Source organism: Malaya genurostris, chromosome 1 (assembly GCF_030247185.1).
Source record: "Malaya genurostris strain Urasoe2022 chromosome 1, Malgen_1.1, whole genome shotgun sequence".
In the NCBI taxonomy this organism is placed as follows: Eukaryota; Metazoa; Arthropoda; class Insecta; order Diptera; family Culicidae; genus Malaya; species Malaya genurostris.
The window spans coordinates 134,609,952-134,637,640 of NC_080570.1; the positions used below are offsets into that span (position 1 = coordinate 134,609,952).

The following is a 27,689-nucleotide window of genomic DNA, read 5'->3' on the forward strand; positions in this document are numbered from 1 at the left end:
TTGGACGCCTTTCTCAAAATTTTCCTGTACAAGAATGGGTAAAAATTAATCGTTAATTGTGTTTAACTCAACAACATAATTTTTTCTTCATACTATCAGAAATAAAATCAGGAATTTATGATCAAATTTTCTTTAGCATGAAATAACCTCAAATAACTGAAAATTAAAGTTTTCTAAGGTGTTTGGTTTCAACAACTATTGAAGAGAAAAACTCATGACGTTTGTTTGTCGGACGACGGTTTTGCTACAGTGAACGACATTGCGTTTTCGTGTCCCCAACTTTAATATCAGGTAATAATTAATAAAGAATTTGATATTTTCTTCCATTAAAATTATTGTAATTCCTTTAGGTAAACAACTTTTAACTCTCTTTTACCTTGTCTAATAGTGTATGATGTGTTGGAATAAGTGTGTCGTAACACGTCGTACTTTAGTATAGGTCCACCGTTACAATTCTGGAAGTAAAGAAATGAAACCTTTCACACAATACACCAACTCATGAGAACGAAGCAATTAGAAGTGTGAAGTTTTACTCGTGATCACGTTATCTAGTTATGTCTCTTACATAACCTACCCACTTTTTCCTCTTCATTTCGGGCCATCTCAAATTTCGACCCTCTAACGATACCATATCGCTGTGTAATTTTCACTATTGACCGTTTTTAATGGTAATAAAAGTACAGAATTCCATTCGCATCCCAAAATACAGAGACCATAAACTCTTGCTTAGCTCCGAACGTCGGCTTCAACCAGCTACTATCCATTCACCTAACTGTCAATTTGACTAGGGCGTATAATGATGAATCCATGATTTATCCATTGTAGCGTATCGAGGCCAAATTTTCGATTGATTACGCTTGAACATGGACAAACACTCTTGTTTGCGAGCGATAAATTGTTTGGATTTGGATTAACGGTCAGAAAACGCAAACATTTTTGACGTAGGACTACGTCTTTATTTTCTGTACTCAACTGGGTTCATTTTAGAAATCTCTCACTTCGAGAGCGCTACGAGATTCTTTACAGATCCTAATAACTTTTTCCTTGTTTCAGTGTTTTTTTTCAATTGTTCCACTGAACGAATGGAAGAAGGAAATAATGAAAAGCTGTGAACAAACACAAAACATAAATATCAGCAGAATCTATAAATAGACGCTGTTGCGCGCTTGCTATGATAACCCACGAACGGAACTTTAGTCTATGAAAATCCACGAACGGAGACACATTGAGTGCGCAGAACGTCACCTTTGTCAAGAGAACGAAACTACACCCAGCTTTATTCAACTGGTGCTTCGCGTTCAAGAAAAATACCATCAGCAAAATTGGACAACGGAGATATTCAACAATTCGCGGATCAGTTAGGTGCATCGTTAATATCTCCGACGTTCAGCTGCAGGTCGTTCGTGAGTAATGACTTAGGAACTTTTTCAAATTGGCCCTTCTAAGGGCTTAAAATGTTTTCTAAAAAGCTATAAAAATTACTTATCTGTTTGAAATATACTAAACATTTGCGTAAAATTCCATTTGTGGAATTTGGCCTTTCGATGTCAAAAGTCATCGCACCGACTCTTAGCGTTCAGAATCATTGCATGGCTAGTATTACGGTCCTACTTACACTAAGATTCTTTCCATGTTGGAGCTCGCACATCTAACAACTGGCTTGTAAGACCAGTGCCCTATGCATTGAACCGCCAACCCGAGCTATGAGAACTGCGCACCAAACGAGTGCTAATAAAACCCACATTCAGCGGCTTTGCGTTCGAGGAAAATGCACTGGAAAGTGTTCAATATCAAAGAAAATGAGATAATTTGCCGAAAAAATGTAAGCAAAGTCACGAATAAATAAAGCTGTTCACGAAAATTGCTTCACTATTGAATCAATTCGCACTGTGAGCAGTTCTGCTGCGGGACGTTCGCAGTGCGATTTTTGCTTCAAACATGTGCGATTGCTTCATTATCCAAATGGTGGTCATTTGCTTTCGTGGTGCTCCGATGATGATGAATTTACGTGACTCTTTCGATTCTTTACATTACAGTGCTCTATAATCGCATGCAGAGCTCGGCCATTTGTTTCTTTAGACTTCGCTGCTGATTCAATTCACTGTATAGATCCATCGTAGGGTTAGTTTTTAGATAACATTCATATAATGACTTCTCCTAGGGGTCAAGGCTTAAACTTACGAGTGACTTGGATCGGTGTCCAACTTCCTAGAATACAAAAGTAATCATTCATAACTAAAAAGTCCTTTTAAAAACTACAAAGCCACGAACGGTTCCTAAAAGCAATCTTCCTAAACCAAACGATCCTTTTCAGGACTGCAAAATTATAAACGGCCCTCTTCAGAACCTAAAAAAGGCGGGTGGGTAATATCAGAGACTGAATGTCGTGAATACGAAAACAACTGACATGTTCCTTAACCTTCCGAATATCAATTAGTTGATCAATTGTATTAATTATGTATTAATTATTTCGCTTCGATTTGCAAGCAAGAAAACCTAATAGTTCTTTAGAAAACTTTTAGAGCCATTAGAACGGCTGATTTTGTGTAATGCTCTCCAGCGTTGTTTTTCACCAATGCAAACAACTGGCAGCTGTGACGTAATCGCTCTAGTCGGAAGCAAAACTAGCTTTGCTAACGACACATAATACATCTGCTCGCAGTGGCGATAGAATCCAAACTGATCCAATTTTTGTTTAAAGGTTTCTTTTTACGTGATTTCGTTTGTAGCTTTTTCACTAATGGGCGGTCCTAACGGCTATAAAAATAGCAGCATATAGAGTTTTAATTTCGATATTTTATTTCGGATTTGCATTTCATTGAAAGAAACTATCCGGATGCTGTACTATGAGCCACTCGCTCCGCTCCAAGGAATCGACCAGCTGGGTGTCGAGGTCGGTCCGGTGATTCCGGTTGGAGCATGACTTCCGGTTCTTTGGTGCCTCGACGACACGGGGCTACTACTATGTCGCGAAACTACTCTATTTAGTTCCCGACAAGGAGCTAGCCTGTACTGACGAAGGATTTCCCGACGAAGGAAGTTCTCCCGAAACCGATGCTTCCGAAAGCCGTCAACGAATCGACCGGAGGATCCTGTACGATGCTGACGATATTGATATTGTGATACGTAAGTAATCTACTAAGCGTCAGTAGAATCGTAGCACCAGCCATGCACTGGTTCTGTACTAGAGGTGTGTATTCCTGTTGTACACTACAGGAATGTAATACCAAGGCTTTGCTTGGCTTTGAAGTAATCTACTTGTTTAGTATCTGACGAAGAATCTAGACAACTCCAACGTAGAAGTCCTCAACGAAGGACGTTCTCCCAGCATCGAGTTTCCTATTACACCACACCCGAAGACACCCGAAGCAGTGCCAAGGTCAGTCCAGCGATTTTGGATGGAGCATGGCTTCCAGTTTACTGGTGCCCAGATGACTCGAACTCGGTTTTGTGGTTACTACTCGACTAATCCTCGACGAATGATCTAGCCTACCTCAACAGAGAGTTCCCCGATGAATGATTTTCTCGCATAACTGACGCTTCCGATATCCATCACGAATTGGCAGGAAGGATGCCTGAATCCGAAATCATTGGATTTCGGTTGGAGGAAGACTTCCGGTTTACTGGTGCCCTGACGATCCTAACCGGAGCTATGTTGCCTTCTACTCTTTGAGTCCCCGTTGGTGGATCTGGACTACACCAACGGAAAGTTTCCCGACAAAGATAGTACCCCCAAACCAACCCTTATTCGCTTATCCGTCTTGATTCAGAGGCCGATGTTCACGGCTACCTGTTGTTGCGTTGCGCTTAAATTCTACAGCAAGATCGATGCTACGATCTCTACACGGTGGCACATTCTTTGGATCAGATTTTCTGGTGTAGTGTCCCTGCGCATACCTGAAGTATACCATTCCTGTGTGCCGCAAAGCGGGGACATTCGAACAGGACGTGTTCTACTGTCTCGTTCTCATCTGGGCTGGCAGAAGATTCCAAAGCTCTGGTAGAAAATAACTGCTCGATGCTGGCTTTTCCACACTTTCTGGTCATCCAATAAAGTTAATGCAGTGCTACGAGATCAAATTTGAGAGTTCGCCACTTAGCAAACCATCCTAGGAGGGGGTGGGGGTTGATGCCGATTATTCTGATCCATATTTCCTGCTAGATTGTTCGAATCGAGTGTTTTCCAGATCTATTTCTACACTTCTGTCTTGCCAAAGGGCTTGCGTGGAGATTTCTTTGTGATCCTCTAACGTTTGTATTTAACAAAATGGACAAAAATTGCTGATTATTCATGGGTTTACCTTCACCCGCCCTGACGAAACTACCCATGTAGCATCAATCATAGGAACCCATGAGTTAGCAGACAAAATTTGACAGCTCTATCAGTCGAACTCTCTACGGATCACATATTCGCGATAAGACAAGTACTCCAGAAGTGTCGTGTAAACAACGTACCTTTGACTTCGAATCGGCATACGACACAATCGATCAAGAACAGCTATGGCAGATCATGCACGAATACGGTTTTCCTGATAAACTAACGAAATTGGTCAAAGCAACGATGGATAGAGTGATGTGCTACGTCCGAGTATCTGGGACAGCAAGGTGATAGACTCTCTTGTATCTTGTTCAATATTGCCCTGGAAGGTGTGATTCGAAGAGCGAGGATCGACACGAGTGGCACGATCTTCCGAAAGTCCGTACAACTTTTTGGCTTCGCTGACGATATTGATATTGTAACACGTAACCTTGAGAAGATGACGGAAACCTACATCGAACTGAAAGCTGAAGCTAGGCGTATCGGACTGGCCATAAATGCGTCAAAAACAAAATACATGAGAGGAAGAGACTCTAGAGAAGAAACACTACGGCTCCCATCACGAATGTTGATAGACGATGACGATATCGAGGTGGTTGACGTGTTCGTGTATTTGGGCTCACTGGTAACCGCCGATAATGACACCAGTAGAGAAATTCAGAGGCGTTTTTTGGCGTGCGTACTTTGGATAAACTCTTCGATCGAGAAAAGTATGCCACCGTAAAAAAATTGACTATCTATAAAACGCTCATTAAACCCGTTGTTCTCTACGGCCACAAGACCTGAACTATGTTGGAAGAGGACCAACGCGCCCTTAGTGTTTTCGAAAGTAAGGTGCTGATGACCGTCTATGGCGGAGTGCAGATGGAAGACGGAAAGCGGAGACGGCGTATGAATCACGAATTGCAACAGCTGCTAGGAGAACCACCTATCGTACGGACAGCTAAAATCGGACGTCTACGATGGGCTGGGCATGTCGGACGACAGCCCAGTGGAAATGGTTCTTGAATCTAATCCGACTGGTACAAGAAGAAGAGGAGCGCAGCGAGCAAGGTTCAAGGTGCGTGCCTTGAGTGGCTGGCGACGAGCAACCATGGACCGAGTATACTTGATACAGGAAGACACCCCAGGACTGTAGCTGTGAGATTTGATTTTGTGATCAGTCGAACTCTAACCGTGATAGCAAAAGCAACTCCATTCATAAATGTGTGCGTTCAAAGAACGGCACCCCGGCGCCGTTCTTGGAACGAAAACGGACATCGTGCGGCACTTTGTGGAGGCCGGACGCGCCCGTTCCGGCATCTGAAACATCTTGGCACTATTAGACAGCATTCAATGCCCGGTTCAGGACCAAAGGAAGCAGAAGAGAAAGACCGAGGGAAAAGTGGTTAGATCGCTACGTGCGCTCGGCCGGGATTTCGGTGCAACCGGTCAAACAGTGAAAAAGTATGTGGCGAACATAAACATACACTTCAGGAAGTGGAAGTCGTGTCCACTGGTTTTGGAGTTGCAGACAATGACGCAGCGGCAGCGGCTGAAAAGATGGTCAACTCGATTTTCGCGGTGAATTGCGGTTGTGGCGGTGGAATGAGAGCTATCTTACTTTTTTTTTTCTACAAAGTGAAATGCATCTACGCACAGAGTGTGGGACTCTCCACAGGACTACCCACTAAAACATCTTGGATCTACAACATTACCTCTCTGGAACTACCGTTAGGTAATAACTTCCACTCGTTTCACTCCAGGGGATCGACCAGGAGGATGTCGCGGTCGTTCCGACGATTCCGGTTGAAGCAAGGCTTCCGGTTCGCTGGCGCCTCGACGATGGAAGTTTCCCCGGGATCGACGCTTCCGAAACCCGTGAACTGTTCGAACGGCAGGCTGCCTGGGTAGGTCCAGTGATTCCGGTTGGAGGATGACTTCCAATTCGCTGGCACCTCGACGATCCATGCCGTGGCTACGTTGCAATCTACTCATCTAATCCCCGTCGAAGGATCTCGACTACGCCGACGGAGAGCTCCCCGACGAAAGAGTTTCTCCCGACAACGAATCTCGTGGTTCACCACACGGGACACTCAAATGAGTGCCGAGGTCGATCCGGCGATTCCGGTTGGAGCGTGGCTTCCGGTTCACTGGCACCCCGACGACTCGACTTCGATGCTGTGGCATCTACTCGGCTAGTCTCCGACGAAGGATCTAGCCTACAACGGCGAAGAATTCCCCGACAATGGAAGTTATCCCGTAGGCGTCGCTTCCGATACCAGTGAACGGATCAATCGGCAGGATGCCTGAGTCGCTACAATGATTCCGGTTGGAGAATGGCTTTCGGTTCACTGGTGCCCCGTAGATCCATACCGGGGCTACGTCGCAATTTACTCGTCTAGTCCCCGACGGAGAGTTCCCCAATAACGGAAAAACTTCCGAACCGACGCTTGTTTGCTGATCCCTCTTTAGTGGCCGGCGGTCGCGGCTGCCTGTTGTTCTGCGCTCCACCTTTTTCACTCTGGGTGGCAATTACTGCACTTCGTAATTTTCTTCCCCCACGAAGCAAGTGAGCTCCGAAGTGAAGTTCCTTTCACACACCAAGGTTCCCAAAAAGGGTGCTACTGACAATCAGCGAGAAGGGAAATTTATAGTACGATAAGCCTACCGGAAGTTGCGTTGTTCATCAAGAAGTACCATGGAGGTAAAGCCTCGATGTTCTGGTAGGATTTGGCGTCGAGCCACTACTCGAAGTGATCATTGGAGGATATGGAGCGGTTGAATATTGATGTTGTCTCCAAGTTTGCGAACACGCCCAACGTCTTTCAGCTGCGTTCCATCGGCAATTTCTGGACCAATCAGAAGCGTAAGATGTATATCAACAATTTTGTCGCAAAATTGGAGGAATTGATAAATAAAATGAAAATAGAACTCAAAAACATACCTACTGAATTACTAAAGAATAGTACACTTGACACTTGCATCGGAAACATGTGCGGAAGTTGGAAGTCAGAGTTTCGAGTTTGTAGTCTAGTGTGGATAGCAAATACTCCACGTTCTATCAGTTCTATTATGTGATGTGCTGCTGCTCATGATTCTCAAAACACATCTATGGTCCGTAATTAAAATCTAAATAAATTATTAGCAGTATCTCGCTCGTTCACACTTTCTCTCGTTTGCTCGTTTGGAGGGAGGGAGCCAGGAACCTCACCAACCACCACAATAAATTATTAACAACGCTAAACATATCCTGTCTGCTGCTTGCATTGTTGGTACATTGTTGTAACTAGAGTCAAGCTGAAAAATTAGTGTTTTATTCAAAGTTTACACTGTGCTGTAAATATTTAACATAGACACTGGTACACAAATTTATGCGGTAATTTCTCAAGCCCGAACTTATGTCATCATTACTCCCTTGGTTCGGTATCCAAGTAGAGAAAGGGAATGCCCCAAACCGGATCGTGTGCCATCAAATATTTGTAGATAATAAGTTATTTAGTACTAATACATGTACATATTTGGCGCTAGGCGGAGACGGTTTCGGAACTCATTTGTTTCGGTAACAAAATTTATCTTTACTCTACTGAACGAAGGTTCGGTGCAACTCGGTAAACTTTCCAGATAGATTCCTCCGCTAAAATAGCTGAAAAAGGGCCGACTGCACTGACTTCCAGTCAGCTTAAATAGTAAAACATTTTTGTATGAGAAACATGTACGGTATGTTATTCTGCTTCGGCGATAAATCTCCTGCTCCTGTGTAGAGGAGGTATAGTTATTGAAAATCTGCATTAGCCAAAGGAGCGGCTGCTGTGCACAGTGCGGTTATTACGCTCATATGAGTTGAACTGCACTCGGCGATTAGCATATGCTTCTTTATTTTTTTTTAGTCCATCAGGCCGCACTAATGTATTGCCAATATTTCTGTCATACTCAATCGGCTTTCGGATTGGGACAAAATTGATTTTCTGCGAATGACAATCCGCCAGCCGGCTTCTGAGCTAGGCCGAGACAGTACAAATCGATTTCTGCGATTATCCGCTCAGCCTGCGGGCGATTAAGCGGTTGACTGGTGTTCGCTTCAATGAAGCCGTCCGTCCGTACGCCGACGGAGGGGGTGAAATCAAGCGGATTAAAAATTTGAATTATAATAGTGTCGATAATTTTGTGCGGCGGTATTTTTCTTTTTTGCGCCATTTGGCTACTTTGGTTACTGGAAGCAAAATTGACGGCGCAGCTGTTCGAATCGTAGTAGCCGAGGGAGAAAAAAAAATGAAGGAAAAGAAAAAAAAATGCACACACACACTCGAATACGCGGCACCACTGCACTGACGGCGGGAAACATGTGTTTTGATTTATCGAGTGGATTAACGACGACAGTGTTTCTGTTGGTTGGTGGACGTTTGATACTGAGGAATGTAAGCGCGATTCCGAGCGTGGATTTCGCTCACCCCGGCGGCCAAACAAAAATACGGTCCGGCATATCTCACAGATATGCCACCCTTTATAATTTCATCCAGATGCACTGCTCTCATCGATCGATCCGTCCGATGCAGCCGGAGTTAATTTCCCATTGGTTACGCATGATTTATCTTTAATTCGGAGGATTATGTAATTGGCAGCAGCGTGTTTCATCTTGGCAAGGCCAAAAGTTGCACCGATCCCAAATTCCTCAAAGCGTTCTGATTCGACACCTTTATTGCACTTCTCTTTTATCGTAATTGAAAGGTTCCCGTGCAACCAAATAAACTCTGTGACGGACTTAAGCTCGGTACGGTAAACAACGCAAATTTAGATTTAGATTATTTTTCTGTGTACCGGAAAGAAAAAAGTGCCATAGTTGGGCAAGATTCGGCAATTAGGAAAGTTATCCTGCCACTGAATCCCGCACATACTTATTTACGATTAAATAGACGAACTCAAGTGCACTTCCAGTGCATGCTAAGCTGGATCCATTATTAAACGCCAGAGAACAAAATGATTAAACCCGACCATGGACTGATGTCGTGCTTCGAAGCGGCACGAGTGCCTGGAACGAAATGTCAAAGGTATGCAAATATTAGCACGCATTAACGGTGCGATGAACGACCGAAATCGCCGTAAAAAGGCCTTACAGTAGGCAATTGAGCATCGCTACCAAGGGTAAAATCAACGGCTTAGAATTCCGATTACTTGTCCATCTACCTTGTTTACCTGATTTGGCATCCTCTAACTATTTTTTTATTCAATCTATATCTATATATCTATCTATCTATCTATATATATGAAAATGCAGAGATCATTGTTTGTAATCGCATCACGTAAGAACGGATGGACGGATTTACATGATTCTTTTTTTGTTTGAGCAGTTTTTACCACCACCGGGTTCTTACATCAAAAATATTAGGAAAACTTTCCGGAAAAGTGTGAAAAATTCATAAAGTTGTTTTGTATGGACAATGGAATTTTCCACTGAAAAAGTCGCCAATGATTGCTAGATCATCGATAGGTGTTTGGCGCATAACGAGTTGCATAAGAGTTTGATCGTCGAAGAAAAGAATACTAGATCGTCGAAAAAATCTTTTGGCGCGCAACGAGTAGTTTTGTGTGGAGATTTCACATGCATACTTGATCCATGAGATGATTTCGGGTCACGTGCTTAATTGGGTATCGAAATTATTGCTTACTAATGTCGTTTTTGCTTTGTAAAACTGAAACTGACTCAGGGTAGTTTCATCAAGTAAACACTTTTCACGAAACTAAGTTGGGTTCGCACTTAACAACGGGGTTGTGAGCAAACCCGATATAAATATCAGACTCGAAAATGACTCGATTTTCAGTTCAATAACGTTGAAACTATGTTCAAAACTGGTTTCAAATAAACGATTTGTCAGCAGTTAGGGTGGAAACTGGGTTAGGTTAGGTATCAAGCGAAAACGTCATAAATGACTGACTGAATCCATATACCGCTGCAGGCAGAAGAAAAAAGCGGGTGAGTAATGTTAGAGATATAACTGGATGTCGTGAATACGAAAACAATTCACATGTTCCTTAACACTTCCTTATATCAATTAGTTGATCAATTGTATGAATTATGCAAGCATTCCCCTTTTCCACATTTTTCGAACATTTTTCAGAAGGCTTCTCTTGATCTCGATTACTGTGAATTTCACACAGCGAAAAGTGCAAAAATCGAACCAAACTGTTCTAGATTTGCACTAAACTGAGGATATTTCCTTTCGATTTGCGAACAACAAATCTTAATAGTTCCTTAGAAAACTTTTAGAGCCATTAGAATGGCTGATTTTGTGTAATGCTATCCACCGTTGCTTTTTCACCAATGCAAATGACTGACAGCTGTGACGTAATCGCTCTTGTCAGAGGCGAAACTAGGTTCGCAAACGACACAAAATACATCTGCTCGCAGTGGCGATAGAATCCAAACTGATCCAATTTTTGTTGAGAGGCTTGTTTTTACCTGATTTCGTTTGTAGCTTTTTCACTAATGGGCGGTCCTAACGGCTATAAAAATAGCCGCATATAGAATATTAATGTCGATTATTTCATTTCGGATTTGCATAATTTATTGAAAGAAACTATCCGGATGCTGTACGGGATTCATTCCTGCCTTTCAGAAGGACCAAATTGTGGAACTCACTACGATATTCAACACTGTTCGGAACATTTTCTCGAACGATTTGTTGTACAGCAGCAGATATTTTGTTCTCTTCCTCAGAACGCGTTCTGATTGGCTGGTGTTGACATGGGTCAAATGAGACAGGTTTTTCAATAGTGTACTATTGAAATACTTCAATTTTCTTTACACGTTTAAGTTGAAAAATTTCGATTTTATTGGTAGTTAGATTATATAAATCCTTCTACAGATCACTGAGCTATGAGCTTTAAAAATACGAGAAAGGCAAACGCGCTGTATGAATTATCCTCTTTGATACTCGTTTATACCAAACATTGCAGAAAAGTTTAATTTTGAATTATTTGAGATTATGTCACACAACTGAAAATTTTATCATAAAATTGTGATCATATTTCCGATGGCATGTAGCAAAAATTATGTTGATTCGTTAGATACAAAAAGAGATATTCACAATCAAAAACTTATCACTCTCTCAGAGGGTAAATTTTGAAAAGGTACCCAATAGTAAAGCAAGTCGTATTCACGACATAAGATTTAAAAGTTTTGATTTGATTTTGTTTGGCAACATTTTCCCAATAATAGAAATTCTCTGTATTTGTACCAAATTTCTTGTGATTCTTTGAACGGATAAATAATTTTGTTCATCAATAAATTGTTTCTAATAATGATTCCAATATTTTGAATAAAAAATATGTACATGTCATCGCTTTAATTTTTAAGTTACGAGGTCTGTTCAAAAAGTACCCGGAATTCTCATTTTTCTTAAAAAATATTTATTTATTCGTCTACATCTATATGGTCCCCTTCAAAGTAATCCCCCCTAGATATAATACACTTATGCCAGAGTTTTTTCCAGTCTTCGAAACACCCCTGATAGTCACTTTTTGTAATGCTCTGTAGCACTCTCAGCGATTCTGCCTTTATCTCTTCAACGTGGACGATTGTACTTTTGTTTCGACATCATAGCCGTACACCCATGTTTCATCACCAGTTATGATCCTTTCAAGTAAATTTGGATCGTCGTTGACGTCGTTTAACAGCTCCTGAGCGATGGTAATGCGTCTGTTTTTTTTTTTGATCAAAACTCAGCAGTTTTGGAACGAATTTTGCTGCCACTTGTTTCATGCCCAAAACATTTGAAAAAATATGATGGCATGAGCCAACTGCCAACTTCATCAGCAACTTCTCTAATAGTGATTCGGCGATCATCCATAATCATTTTTTCCACTTTTCCCACATTTTCATCGATTATTGACGTGCTGGGTCGACCGGAGCGTTCGTCGTCTTCAACGTCTTCGCGGCCATCTTGGAAACGCTTATACCACTCGTAAACACTTGTTTTTTTCATAGCAGACTCACCGTAGGCTCTCTGTAACATTTCGCACACTTGGTTATACTTTATTTCATTTTTCACGCAAAATTTAATACAAATTCTTTGACTCTTCAATTCTTCCAATGTTTAAACTAACAAAAATCGCCGAGCTCAAAAAAACACGTCTACACCAGCCGCTACAAGACAGAATGTAAACAATGAATACAGCTGAAAATTTCACCATACATTAGGGACATATGTACCAACACAATAAAAAAAATTTGACCACCGGACTCTCCAGACGCGCGCAATTAAAAAATTCCGGGAACTTTTTGAACAGACCTCGTATATACAAACAAGTGGAAAAAAATGATTAGGGCTGAAAAGTCACCACTTGTGGCTGAACACCCAATTGAAATCTTAATAAATTAATTTTAACTCATATTCCAATAAATAGTTATTTAAAAAAAAAAAAAAACAGTGGAAAAAAATGAAAAATTCATATATATTTATAAATTTATCGAAATTTTAATGTTTTCTTTAGATTGTGCAGGAATGGTAGTTGAGCGAAAATTGTAGCTGGTATCACTAGCAATCGAATGATGTGTAAAAATATGTAGGTCATCACTTTGAATTTCGAGATATTCACGATCATTGTAAAAAGTGTCTCCTTTTCTTAGGTCATCTATCTACAGTTTTCATTATGACTTTGGGTAGGCAACCCTATTTTTCGTTTTTTTTCAGTGCATTTTATTTCGGGAAGTAGTACCATTCCAATGGTGAACAAATTTCGAAAATCGGTTGACTAACAACAAAGTTATGACTCGGTAAAGTTGAAGTATTCAATATTTTCTATGCAACGTTTATGCCAAAGGAAAGAAAATAGGAAAGCAGATAGGGCATGAAAAAACAGATAGGGCGTGAAAAAAACCTGGAACGTGAAAAATCAGATTTTCATTGGTATTTCTTTACCAATCATCTCCTACAAAGTTTTTGAATCAATCTACGAACATCACAAAATTCGAGGGTGTAAAATTTATTGAGATTCGTTGAAAAACAGTTGAGCTATGACAGCTCGAAGTTACCGTTCCAACTTATTTTCAGGCTTGGTATTTGGAGTGTTAAGGTCATTCACATCTTCGGGCCAGAAAAACTTTCTGAACCTATGTGCAAATCGCGGCACATACACTGAAGTTGGACGTTGTACGTGTTAGTGACGACACTCGTTCTGATTTAAATTCGAATTGATAAAATCGAATTAATGAATACATTTAGATGAAGACACTAAAAATGACCAGGAGTTAAATCGTTCGTTTTTCCCTGGTGCAGAAGGTTTCACTTTCCCGTTCGTCCTACAGCAGAACGGCTCACAGTCCGGATTAATTCAATACTGTAGCAAGGGCTTTGCATGATTTTGCGCGATCTCGTTTGTAGCTTTCTGCCAAATGGTCGCAAAAATATTTTATTTCGGATTTTCATATTTCAATGAGAGAAACTATCAAAATGCTGTACGGGATTTATTTAAGATTAGATTTGCACTGAGCTGAAGATTTTTACCTGCGATTTTCAAAGAAGTAGTCTTTATAATTCTTTTGCTAACATTTAGAGAACGAATTTTTTTCAGTTAACGTCGGGCGTCAGAAACGCTCACTATGGCTTTGCCAAGATTAATGAAAAGCTTTGTCGTCGGTGCTGAACAGTCGTTCGCACCGCACGCGTATAGCTCTTGGCTCCTGGAAATTTTTTCCAGCTACCTAGAGTTTCATTGATTCAAGGCTTCAGTCTTTTTTCAAGGCTACCTGAACCACTAACAGTCTTTTTAAAGGCTGACTAATTTTTCAGCCTTTTTCAAAGCTATACGAAGAGTGATATTCCAATATAATCAGTCTTTTTCAAGACTAAAAAATTAATCAGCCTTTTTAAAGGTTAGCTATTCAAAGAACTATTCTTCGAACTAATCACTCCTTATTAAGGCTACCACAAAATCAGTCTTTATCAAGACTTATCCAAACTAGGAGTCTAATCGAAGACTAATTTAGCCTAGTTAATTTATATTTTTCAAAAATGCCTGCATCCAACCGGAAAGGCAATAAGCTTAAGGCTAAAAAGAAGAAATAAGGCAATAAGCCTAAGGACTAAAGGAAGAAATCTCAATCCGTTACTTTAAATTTTGCTAATAACATTCACGATCTTATAGAATCTGAATGTAAAAATAAAAGACAACGGACGGATTTCCCTTCCGTTGATTCTATGCCGTCTAACAATATTTACGAGATTTTTCCTGAATCCAATTGTAGCGATATAGAAGAACATTCTTCACAAATTCCCAAAATGGACGCTTGTCGTTCTGGGAAGAAACAACAATCTATGCCACCAGTGACGGTGATGATTTCCGACTTCAATGCATTTCGGATTGAGCTTTCTACTTTTCTCCCGGAAGTAAAAGTCTCATTTCAAATCGGACGAAGAGGAGAATGTCGAGTCTTGGTGGATGGATTGGAAGATTACGAACGTCTTATTCGATATTTGTCCGAGAAACTTCATACATTTTATTCATATGATATTAAATCAGACAGACCCTTCAAGGCTATCTTGTCATATGGATATGCGGTGTTTGAATTGTGGTAAATGGTACAATAAATGGTGACTTCGGCGTTTCACTAAGTGAAAACGTTGAATATTATGGGAATCAAAAATTCTTTTTTACGTCGGTATAAAAACGGGCTTTTTTGCAGTAATTAGCCATCAATTAGGCTCATTTGCCTGATGCATTCCGTTTGACTAGGGAAGCATTGGCAGGGTTGCCACGGTTTAAAACCGGAAACACGTGCGGTTTTGAATCAATAGGCAAAGTTGTTCGGTACGTAATTACAGAAAATCACTTTGAGGTAACAAGTACTTCTTTGTACTTTTTCGATTGAGCTACGAAGGGCTGGCTGAAATTTTGATGAGTAGAATTTACATCAATCCGTTCCTACAATCTTCAGTCAACCATTAAATATTACCGTTATTGTATACACTTACGAATAGAGTTATGTTATTAGCCCACATTCCGGTGCTGTATTTGACCTTTCGTTTCGAAACCGTATTTTGTTCCACTCCCAGCCCTTCTAGCTGTTATAAAACGTGTATACAAAGACGCAAAGACGTTATAGAAAATGTTTGCAAACAAATCAAGCTTTTCGCCTTTCTCATATAGAAAGGCTATACAATCACTGCAAAAACCGACTTTTGAACCGAGGCCCGGAGGGCCGAATGTCATATACCATTCGACTGTGCCGTCTGTGTGTGTGTGTGTGTGTGTGTGTGTGTGTGTGTGTGTGTGTGTGTGTGTGTGTGTGTGTGTGTGTGTGTGTCTGTGTGTGTGTTTGTGTGTCGTCTGTGTGTGTGTGTGTGTGTGTGTGTGTGTGTGTGTGTGTGTGTGTGTGTGTGTGTGTGTGTGTGTGTGTGTGTGTGTGTGTGTGTGTGTGTGTGTGTGTGACAAATATTGTCAATCTCTTTTCTCGGAGATGGCTTAACCGATTTTCACAAACTTAGATTCAAATGAAAGGTCTCACGGTCCCATACAAAATTCCTGAATAATATTTGGATCCGACTTCCGGTTCGGGAGTTATGGGGTAAAATGCGCAAAAAAAAATATGTGATCTAACTTTTCTCATAGATAGCGCGACCGATTTTCACAAAATTAGGTTCAAATGAAAGGTCCTGAGGTCCCATGCTTAATTCCTGAATTTCATGCGGATCCGACTACCGGATCCGGAAATATAGGGTAAAGTGGCTTAAAAATTGTATACCATCACTGAAAATGGGGAAAAACCTTGAAAAAAATTCTAAATCCACCTAAAATCTTTTCCAATTGACTTTAAGAATCGAAGAAAATTATTTTGAAGAATACCACAGTGTTATATAAGATAGTATGATTGATATGAGAAAGGCATCATTACACCACTAGGTGGATTAAAACAGGTTTTTGAAAATATTCTTACTGACAGATCCAGATTTTCATTGCAACCGCATACAATTGCTTTTCGCACTTGATCTTCTTCTGATGCCATCTTCGATCTAAAGGCTTGTAGCATCACTCAAAATTGATTTTACATAATGAACAGATAAGACATCAGTCTACAAAATATTTCAGTATTTCCAGAGATACACGTATTTAGGTGTGTCCAGATTTTGTCTCGAACAAGCCTTACTACTTACAAGGAACTGTACTTTTTCCTGAAATTTCATCGTTTTTACAGGGTCCGGCACTCGAAGTGTAACCAATTAGAAAGGCCATAAATTCAGTTTGGAAAATTACTTTTACTTAATTCAAAGTACAAAATGTGTAAAAATAATACAAAATTCAGAATCAATTCACTTTTTCTCGATATGACCACCTTTTGCCTTGACTTGATGACTTGAGAGAGCGAAGGAGTTGCTTCGTTTGGCCGAAAGCAGTCAATTTCCGAACATTGTATTTTCTGACAAGAAAATATTTCCAATTGAGCAATTCGTAAACTCTCAAAACGATAGGGTTTACTTGACCGATCGTTCATACGAGAATTTGAGTCATCGATTGGCCACCAGGAGGCAGCACCCGCAACAGATAATGGTTTGGGCCGCTGTGACCGCAGATGGGCGCTCTCCAATCGTTTTCATCGAGCCTGGCGTCAAGGTAAATGCGACATATTATCGGGAAAGTATTCTGGAGGTTGCTTTGAAGCCGTGGGCAGACAAACATTTCGGTGGCAGACCATGGACGTTTCAGCAGGACTCGACACCGTCCCACAAAGCTCGAGTGAACCATGAATGGCTGAAAAACAACGTTCCGAACTTCATCACGTCCACACAATGGCTCCCGAATTCACCAGATGCGAATCCAATGGACTATTCTCTTTGGGCCATTTTGGAGAGCAAAGTCCGAACTAAAAGATACATCAGTCTCGAGGCGCTGAAAAACGTTATTGTCCGCGAGTGGGCCAAAATACCTGCAAGTCACATTCGGCCAAACGAAGCAACTCCTTCGCTCTCTCAAGTTATCAAGTCAAGGCAAAAGGTGGTCATATCAAGCAAAAGTGAATTGATTCTGAATTTTGTATTATTTTTACACATTTTGTACTTTGAATTAAGTAAAAGTAATTTTCCAAACTGAATTTATGGCCTTTTTAATTGGTTACACTTCGAGTGCCGGACCCTGTACTACCGTGGACAAAAAAAGGCGGGTGGGTAATGTCAGAGACATAACTGGATGTCGTGAATACGAAAACAACTGACATGTTCCTTAACACTTCCGAATATTAATTAGTTGATCAATTGTATGAATTATGCAAGCATTCCCCTTTCCCACATTTATCGCAAAAATAAAGAAGGCTTCACTTGATCTCGATTACTGTGAATCTCACACAGCGAAAAGTTCACAAATCTAACCAAACTGTTCTAGATTTGCACTAAATTGAGGATATTTCCTTTCGATTTGCGAACAACAAATCCTAATAGTTCTTTAGAAAACTTTTAGAGCCATTAGAACGGCTGATTTTGTGTAATGCTCTCCACCGTTGTTTTTTCACCAATTGTTATGACTGGCAGCTGTGACGTAATCGCTCTTGTCGGAAGCGAAACTAGCTTTGCAAACGACACAAAATACATCTGCTCGCAGTGGCGATAGAATCCAAACTGATCCAATTTTTGTTGAGAGGCTTGTTTTTACCTGATTTCGTTTGTAGCTTTTTCACTAATGGGCGGTCCTAACGGTTATAAATAGAGTAACATATAGATTTTAATTTCGATTATTTCGTTTCGGATTTGCATTTCTTTGAAAGAAACTATCCGGATGCTGTACGGGATTCATTCCTGCCTTTCAGAAGGACCAAATTGTGGAACTCACTACGATATTAAACACTGTTCGGAACATTTTCTCGAACGAATTGTTGTACAGCAGCAGATATTTTGTTCTCTTCCTCAGAACGCGTTCTGATTGGCTGGTGTTGACATGAGTCAAATGAGACAGGTTTTTCAATAGTGTACTATTGAAATACTTCAATGCTTTTTCTTTACACGCTTAAGTTGAAAAATTTCGATTCTATTGGTAGTTAAATTATATAAATCCTTTCACAGATCACCGAGCTATGAGCTTTTAAAAAACGAGAAAGGCAAACGCGCCTTATGAATTATCCTCTTTGATACTCGTTTATACCAAACATTTCGGAAAAGTTTAATTTTGAATTATTTGAGATTATGTCACACAACTGAATATTTTATCATAAAATTGTGATCATATTTCCGATGGCATGTAGCAAAAATTATGTTGATTCGTCGGATACAACAAGAGATATTCACGATCAAAAACTTATCACTCTCTCAGAGGGTAAATTTTGAAAAGGCACCCCATTGTAAAGTAAGTCGTATTCACGACAAAATAGTAAGGCTTTGTTAGTAATTTCAAAGCTCCTCATTTATTCTTCCATATCTATTCCGTTCCCCTCAAAGTAATCTCCACTTGTGTCAACGTGTTTTCCAATCCTCGAAACAGTTGTTAAAGTAAATTTCCTGGAAAGCCATCAATGCGCGTAGCGATCCGTATTTTGCTGTCTTCAATTGACTCAAAAGAGCAATTCCAAAAATGCTTAGCAGATCACCGGACTCGACCTTCTCCGATTTGGATGAAACTTTGCACATGGCTTCAGTATGGCAAACCAAAAGTTTTGAACCAATGGAGAGGTCAATCCGACTTACGACTGATTTTTAAAAAGGGGCGTATGTATTTTTGCATTTTACAAAAATTTCCCTTTTCAAATCGTTGTAACTCGGAAACCGTTAATTGTACTTTAATTGTACTTTTAAAAAAATATACACTGAAATTTTTTTTTCATTTTTTGGGTGTAAGAAGTTGTGTTCTTACAGGAAATATTGTTGCAAGCATTATAAATCAGAATAAATATGAAATTGTTTTGTATTTGAAAATACTGCTCTAATACATATGTCATGTTCGAACATTTATGTTGCCGAAAACGAACCGTGCTAAAATCGAAACGTCATGGAAAAGGATGCTGTAAATAGTCTTTTAGGTACTAAGAAAAAATTCCATAAAAAAGTAGTGGAAATCGTGTTTCAATTTGCTCCGAAACATCGCTTTATCAACAAGTGCGTAAAACTACTACTACTGTAATAAGGCGAAAAGTTGCTTACACAAAAAATATCGATATCTCCGTTCAAAATGGAAAAATCGAAAAATTTTGACAAACAACTTCGTATAACTCAAAAAGTAAACATCCAATCTGAAAACCATTGAAGAGCGTTCAGGGTGACGGGAAGACCTTCCATTTACGACTGGTTTGATCAAAATCGATCCAGCCATCTCTGAGATCTCGACCTCTCAGACATTTGTTCACTTTGTCGAACTGAATCGATTGGTATATAAAACTCGACCTTCGAAATTTTTTTCTAAAGTTTGAGCGAATTCTATACCTATTTTTGCCTCTCTCATATAGAAAGGTTATGCAATCACTGTGAGAACCGACTTTTGAACCGAGAGCCGAGTGTCATATACCATTCGACTCAGTTCGTCGAGTACGCAAAATGTCTGTGTGTGTATGTGCGTATGTGTGTATGTAACGTTTTTTTGCACTAACTTTTCTCGGAGATGGCGCGACCGTTCTTTACAAACTTAGGTTCAAATGAAAGTTCCTGTGATCCCATACGTAATTCCTGAATTTCATTCAGATCCAACCTCCGGATCCGGAAATATAGGGTAAAGTGTGTTAAAAATTTTATACCATCACCGAAAAAGGCGGAAAACCGTAAAAAGTTTTCTAAATCGACCTCAAATCTTCTCCAATTGATAGTTTTTATCAGTAGACGGTCAAACAAACCAAAAAAAAAATGACGGCCCATCGTAAAGTAAGACGTATTTACAGATCTTTCATAATTCAAATACTTCAAGAACGAATTCATTGCGTCACAACGCAACCTTGCCGATGGAGCAAGAAAATTTTCCCACAGCTGAAGTATTCGGATCTTGTGATGTTTAATTAATAAGCAACGTTACTCGTTGGCTCGGTCGGTACCTCGTTCGAGCACTTTTACCGGAAGCTTAATACATTTACCGGTCGCTCATTCATTCTAGTTCGATCAGTCTAGCAAGATGGTCAAGCAAAAGTATTTGTTGGAACTTGAAAATATTCTTGACAAGCAGCACATAATTCTGAGAATGCTTGGCCTGGACGTCTACACCAGTGGATATTCATTTTCGTTTTTGCCAATCCTTTTCATTCTATCGCTTGCGGCTTTCATGGTGTTTTCTGTAACCGATCTGTACATTTTCCGTGGCGATACGTTTAACTTTTCTTTTGTTTTGGCAACCTTTTTTTACGGAGTTATCGGATGTGCCCGGATTGGATTTGCCTTGAGATATCCGGAAAAAGCTGCCCACGCATTACAAGTTGCAGTGGAAACCTATCGGCTGACTTCGTCGAATCATCGCGAACTGGAGATCTTTCAGAAATACACCAAAAGATTGAAGAGAGCTGTGGTAATGTACAGTGCACTGTTTGTTGGAAGTAGCGTTTTCGCCATGCTGCTTCCGCTCGTCGTTTACCTTTGGAACGGTCAGAAAATGTTAGTCTTCGGAGTCATTGTCCCGTTCGTCGATCCCGAGTCAACTGAAGGATACGAGATCAACTATATGTACCAGATTAGTGTCATGCTGTGGGCTATACCAGCACTCACGGTTTCCCAGAACATTTACTTCGCGATGGTATTCAATATCTGCATCCAGTATGATATGCTAATCGTTAAATTGGAGGAGCTTGACGTTCTCATTAAAAATAGTGACGCAGAAAACACGAATTCTACAATATACCGGAATTTAGTGCAGATCATTAACTACCATCAACGGTTGATTAACTTCGTGTTGGAGATTGAAGATTTTTATTCTCTACAAATTTTTATAGAAGTCAGCGCAAGTGCGTTACAGATCGTACTGACCTTATTCACTTTGAACACTGTATGAAACAAATATTTCTTAACAATCGGGTGTTATTAAAAATATTTATATTTCCGTTTCGCAGGCTATCTGGATTCCCGGCTATTTGATGATTGTAATTTCGACCTTTCAGCTACTCGTTGTTTGCGTTCTGGGAACAATGATCGATACGAGGAGTGAGTCATTCACGGGTGGAATCTATAACATTTCATGGCGTCGGCTTCCTAAAGCACAGCAAAGGCTTGTGCAATTTTCTCTGGCCAATTCTCAGAAGCCGCGTTTGCTGACCTACGGAGGAGTGACACCCTTGAATATGAATTTGTTCCTCACGGTAGCTGAGTGCATTATGTTGGTTCCGGAGTACTGATATATTTTCTTTTTTGTTTTACAGGTCTATCAGAAGATTTACTCAGTCTATATGATGTTGCTGAATATGAAGAAGTAATTCTGCAAAATATTGTTAATTAGTTTGCGCACCTTTGTTACGCAATGTTTTCAATGCACTCGTGTGGCACTTGTTTGGAAAATTAAAAATTTGGACGATTCTGTGAAACACTTCGCAGAAACTGTTCCATGAAAAATTTGTTCTTTCTGTTCTATAGAAGAGGAATCTTCCTTTATTCCAGTGCAAATTACTCAAACATCTTTTTCGTTGGAGAAAACGATGTTTGAGGTCGTTCCGAAATCCAAAATGGCGGCTTCCAGTTATTTTTCTGCGGAGAAATCAATCAGTGGTTTGAAAGCAATGTGTCTCTACCAGGCCGGCTGTCACTTCAACATCGAGTACATCAAAGTTACGTCAATAGAAACGAAAGCGAAATTCCTGCCAATGTGAGCTACGGCGGAAACGATGCCTGGTCCGGATGGTATTATACCAGCCGTTGTGTGGTGTCGTTGTATTTCAACTTTAGGAGAACCATTGAGTATCATTTTCAATCGATCGTTTGAGCAAGTTCGTATATGGAAACAGTCTGTGTCCCACTTTTAAAAGTAACCTGTGAGATCAGTTACAACGAATTTGTTGGCCTTTACATCCCAGTGCATAACTAGTATGGAAGCTAAAACACGGATGGATGTTATCTATACCGATCTCAAAGCTGCTTCTGTCCCACAAGGATGTAATTTAGGACCCTTGTTATTCGTATTATTTTTCAACGATGTGGCGTTGCTTTTGGGAGCTGAATGTAGGTTAGTCTACGCAGATGATTTAAAACTGTATCTCGTTGTTCGTAGTGTAGATGATTGCCGGCGACTACAGTGTCTGTTTATATTGTTTATCGATTGGTGCAGGAAAACCAAACTCATCATAAATGTAGCAAAGTGCCAAGTTATCACATTTCATCGGATTTCATCTCCAGTCATATTTGACTATTCCATTGATGGTACAATTATCTCTAGAGTGGATCAAGTGTGTGATCTTGGAGTACGAGGTCTGTTCAAAAAGTTCCCGGAATTTTTTAATTGCGCGCGTCTGGAGAGTTTTTATTGTGTTGGTACATATGTCCCTAATGTATGGTGAAATTTTCAGCTGTATTCATTGTTTACATTCTGTCTTGTAGCGGCTGGTGTAGACGTGTTTTTTGAGCTCGGCGATTTTTGTTAGTTTAAACAATGGAAGAATTGAAGAGTCAAAGAATTTGTATTAAATTTTGCGTGGAAAATGAAATAAAGTGTAACCAAGTGTGAGAAATGTTACAGAGAGCCTACGGTGAGTCTGCTATGAAAAAAACAAGTGCTTACGAGTGGTATAAGCGTTTCCAAGATGGCCGCGAAGACGTTGAAGACGACGAACGCTCCGGTCGACCCAGCACGTCAATAATCGATGAAAATGTGGGCAAAGTGGAAAAATGATTATGGATGATCACCGAATCACTATTAGAGAAGTTGCTGATGAAGTTGGCATATCAGTTGGCTCATGCCATCATATTTTTTCAAATGTTTTGGGCATGAAACGAGTTGCAGCAAAATTCGTTTCAAAACTGCTGAATTTTGATCAAAAAAACAAACGCATTACCATCGCTCAGGAGCTGTTAAACCTCCTTATTCACCAGATATCGCTCCGTATGATTTTTTCCTGTTCCCAAAGTTGAAGAGACCCATGAAAGGACAGCGTTTTTCATCGATTGAAGAGCTAAAGGCAGAATCGCTGAGAGTGCTACAGAGCATTACAAAAAGTGACTATCTGGGGTGTTTCGAAGACTGGAAAAAACGCTGGCATAAGTGTATTATATCTAGGTGGGATTACTGTGAAGGGGACCATATAGATGTAGACGAATAAATAAATATTTTTTTAGAAAAATGAGAATTCCGGGTACTTTTTGAACAGACCTCGTACAGCTGAATGCTAAACTGAGGTTCGATGTTCATCGGTTACGAATAATTTCGAAAGCAACACGTCTATTGGGTTCCATCGCTAAGATCCCACCTTTGAAGACCCGCTCGTTACTTATTAGACAGGCGTCCAGTTTATCACATGGCTTACCGTAGTGAACAGCTTTTTGGCAATATTGACAAGTGGCCATCTGATTGTCGTAGGTAACAAGTGATTCGCACGGGATAGGCCTCTTCTTTTTCTTTTTCGATAGAAAGAATCTCTCCGTATTGGGACATAGTTTTGCGAATATAAGGATCGGTGACGCTTGAGAGAAGATCATGCACACGCACGTCTATAGCACTATCTTCCATATATTCTGGAATGTTGTACTTAATGTTTTCGTGCTCCACATAGTGCACATTGTTATTGTCTTTTGCAAAATGAATTGCATCCAACTCTTTATAAAACTGGATGTAAACAACATTATTGGTCTTATTGCATTGAAGTAAATGCACACGTTTAATATCAAGATGCATTTGCTCCTTAAGCAAACCTTCAAGTTCTCGTATCGAAGGTCGAATTTTGCACTGTCTGAAGTCAACAATAATTGTATTCTTTCGTATCGGCGGTAGCTTTTGTTCGTTTGGTTCATTCATTTCGAGATCGTTCTATTGTTCACTACACAATAATGCACTTGGATTCTTCCGTCCCGAACGTAAGCGGTTTTGTTTTATCGACTGGAATCAGGAATCAGAACAAATTGGCTCAAATGGCACGTTCCCCTTGATATTTGGAGATTTGTGCCTTGCCATCAATTTGTTTTTAGCATCATTTTCCCGATATATAAGAGGGAAGGATTGAAAGGAAATGGTAAGGGTTGGACTAGGAGGATGGGAAAAATTGACGACACAAAAACACATAAAAGCAGAAGTAAATTCTGCACCCCTAAGGGATGCTGAACAATCTGCTGAGGATCACATTTAGTGGAAGCAGAAGGAAATTCTGAACCTCTACGAGGTCCCGAACAGTCTGCTGTTAATAAAACCTCCAACCCCCGAGAGGATTTAAAGATCTTACAAAAGCGACACCATTCTGCACTCCCGGAAGAATGCAGAACGACTCGCAGTATGTACGAGCAGAAGTAAATGCGGTACCCCCCAGAGGATGCCAAACAATCTGCCAACCCTATTTAAGGTGAATACAGAAGGGATTCATTCAGTCCAGGAAGAACGATGAACCCTTCTGACTATAGCTCCTTACCACATTGGGTGAGAAACGAGAGAATATCCTTCAATTTTAGCTCCGCATACACAGACTCAACCATGTATGGAGAACCAAAAACCCGGATACGTAGCTGCGTCAATGCGGGATAGTTACATATCAGATGATATGAAGTACCATAATCGCATTCACACAAATCACACGAATAATACTCAGCACGTTGAATAGTAGCCATGTGATAATTGAGTTTGCAATGTCCAGTCAGAGCTCTGACCAGAATACTTCAATGATACTTGGAGAAATGCAGTAGACACTTTGACATTTTCAGATTTAAATCTGGTAGAAATGCTTTTGTCTGAGCGCAAGTTTGCAAGCTGCGCCAGTAGCTGGCATGTTTGGATGCAGCCCAAGAACGTATCTTGTGCTTTATCCAACTAGTTGAAAGTGGTAAAGCTGGTTCAGGACCAACGAAATCATTCGTTGCACCAGCTCTAGCCAACTCATCAGCCCATTCATTTCCAGTAATACCAGAATGGCCGGGTACCCATATGAAGTAAACAGCATTTGAAATGCTGAGGTCTTCAATTTGAGTTCGACATGCGATCACTAGATTCGACCGTGAGTCATTCGAACTGAGTGCTTTTAAGGCTGCCTGACTGTCGGAACAAAAATAAATACGTTTACCGCAGATCCTCTGCTGAAGTGCCGATTGTACTCCACACAGAATTGCGTAGATTTCTGCTTGGAACACAGTACAGTATCTACCAAGTGAATGAGACTGCTCCAGCCTATTTCACGACAGTAGATACCAGCACCAGCACGACCATTCAACAGAGAACCGTCCGTAAAACAAACTATGTGTTCATCAAGTTGTCGTTCCAGACAACCAGACAATCATTCCTAACGAAGAGGATAGCTCTCATTGAATGTTTTACAAGCGGTAGCTTTTGTTCGTTTGGTTCATTCATTTCGAGATCGTTCTATTGTTCACTACACAATAATGCACTTGGATTCTTCCGTCCCGAACGTAAGCGGTTTTGTTTTGTCGACTGACTTGGATGAGATGTGAAAGCGAACTGATTGTTTGTGATTGTTTTTAAAAGATAGTGGTTTTTGCGCCTCGCTGAGAATGACATTAATCTGTTTCATCTGGAAAGCTTAAGTCCCTAGCTAACAACTGATTAAGGAACTAAGTTGATTCAAATGATTGAAAAAACTTAATTATTAATTTAGTAAAGTGATAAATGTTGGCCATTTAAAAAAAGCGTTCGGTTACCGGCACCCCAAGAAATTTCGCAAAAAATGGTAAAATATAAGTAAAGATTGCCATTATTCAAGAAAAAACAGAATTCATTCTGCTTCTTATCCACAAAGCAACGTTCAATTGTATTAAGCAGCGCAGTAAAGTTCATTTTCCTTGACTTGGACGATTTGTTGGTAGTCGCCATGGCAAACAGAACCAGAGAACCAAAGTTTTTACTTATATGACAGATGTATTGAAGCTGTCAAGTTGTCCACATGGTGCATATTACCAGAGATGCCAGGTAATACAATAAGTTTAGCTAGCAAAAACAAAACAAAAAAATTTCAAAAGTCTGTAAAAAGTCTTCAGACGATAAATAGTTTGCAGATTAATAAATAATAAATTCGATAATTTACAAACGATTTTGCAGACTTGGCATCTCTGCATATCACAGACAATTCTTCACGATTTGAGCTGAGCTGAGCTGAGCTGAAGTAGATCGCCCGTAGTTGCACTTCGTGATTGACCGAATGAGTGGAAATGTACAATTAACCAAGAAAATGAAGCTTGGGAGAAGCAAATCATTTTCACTGTACATACCCACTCACTCCTAACTTTTTATTAAAAGATCAATAACGACGCTGGCTACGACCAAAGGCTGTGCTACTGAGGGAAAGGAAGGAATTTTAGTCCGAGTTAGTACAAAAGCGTTTGTTTGCTTCGGTATTCGGCACAAAAAAAACGTTCTGCTATTACACACACACATGACATTTGTCGGTATGACGCTATCTACATTCTGTCAAAAGTTACGGTAGGGTGCCGGCAACCGAACACCTGACCCTACAATATCTGCGTCACATTTAAATTGTAACCGGGTTTGGTAAGAATACTACAATACGAAACAAAATTTCAGTTTCAAATTACCAAGACATTTTAAGCTAGCCAAATGGGTGAGGTAAAATTGTTAAAACTCGTCCTATTGTTCAAATTTGAAACATTAAACAGTGCCCTGAATGAAGCGAAATTCTTATTGTAAAGAACTGCCGCAGATGGCTATGCCATCTTGGAATTTAGATTCACCTCAAACGTCATTTCCTACACCTACAATACCCATATTGTAAGGGTTTTAAGGAATATAAATAAACCGGAAGTCGCCATCGTGGAATTCAGAACCACCTTGAACATCGTCTTGCGACATCTACTCATCAAACCCGTTCCGAAATTGTTCATATTGAAAGAGTTTTTAAGGAATATCGGAAGTTGTCATTTTGAATTTCCAAAATACCTCAAACATCATTTTCCGAAATCTACTTGTTAAACCCGTTAGAAAAATACCCATATTGTATTAATTTCCGTGGAATATAAAAGAGCCGGAAATTAATACCAATAGTATGCAACAACCCTTTTTTACGAAATAGGTAGGTAAAAAAGATTACGTTATTTCATTCTTAAAAAAAAATACATTGTTTGGGATTTGGTTTGTAGAAAGAGTTACGTAAAAAGAGGTAACGTTAAAAAGTGTTTGAAACGGAGGCTTGGGTGTAAAGATTATCCCTATAGATGTGATGTTATCATTTTTTGAGGTTGCCGAGGTTTTTTTAAGGAAAGGTGCTGACATTATCAAGTCATTCATACATCCCACATTCTCAAGATTGTTTAATCGTTGAGTTTCCGGTAATTAGATCCATAGTTAGGCAAGGATG

At 40.0% G+C, this 27,689-nt stretch overlaps 1 protein-coding gene across 1 annotated transcript; it reads left to right on the forward strand.

Annotated features, from left to right (window-relative positions):
* Positions 1-2,836: 2,836 nt before the first annotated feature.
* LOC131428235 (odorant receptor Or2-like) lies at positions 2,837-21,653 on the forward strand. The gene is made up of 7 exons (XM_058592010.1): positions 2,837-2,911; positions 3,000-3,126; positions 3,267-3,379; positions 6,064-6,207; positions 20,351-21,229; positions 21,294-21,539; positions 21,600-21,653. Exons 1-7 carry the CDS (start codon positions 2,837-2,839, stop codon positions 21,651-21,653), a joined length of 1,638 nt encoding a protein of 545 aa, XP_058447993.1.
* Positions 21,654-27,689: the final 6,036 nt, after the last annotated feature.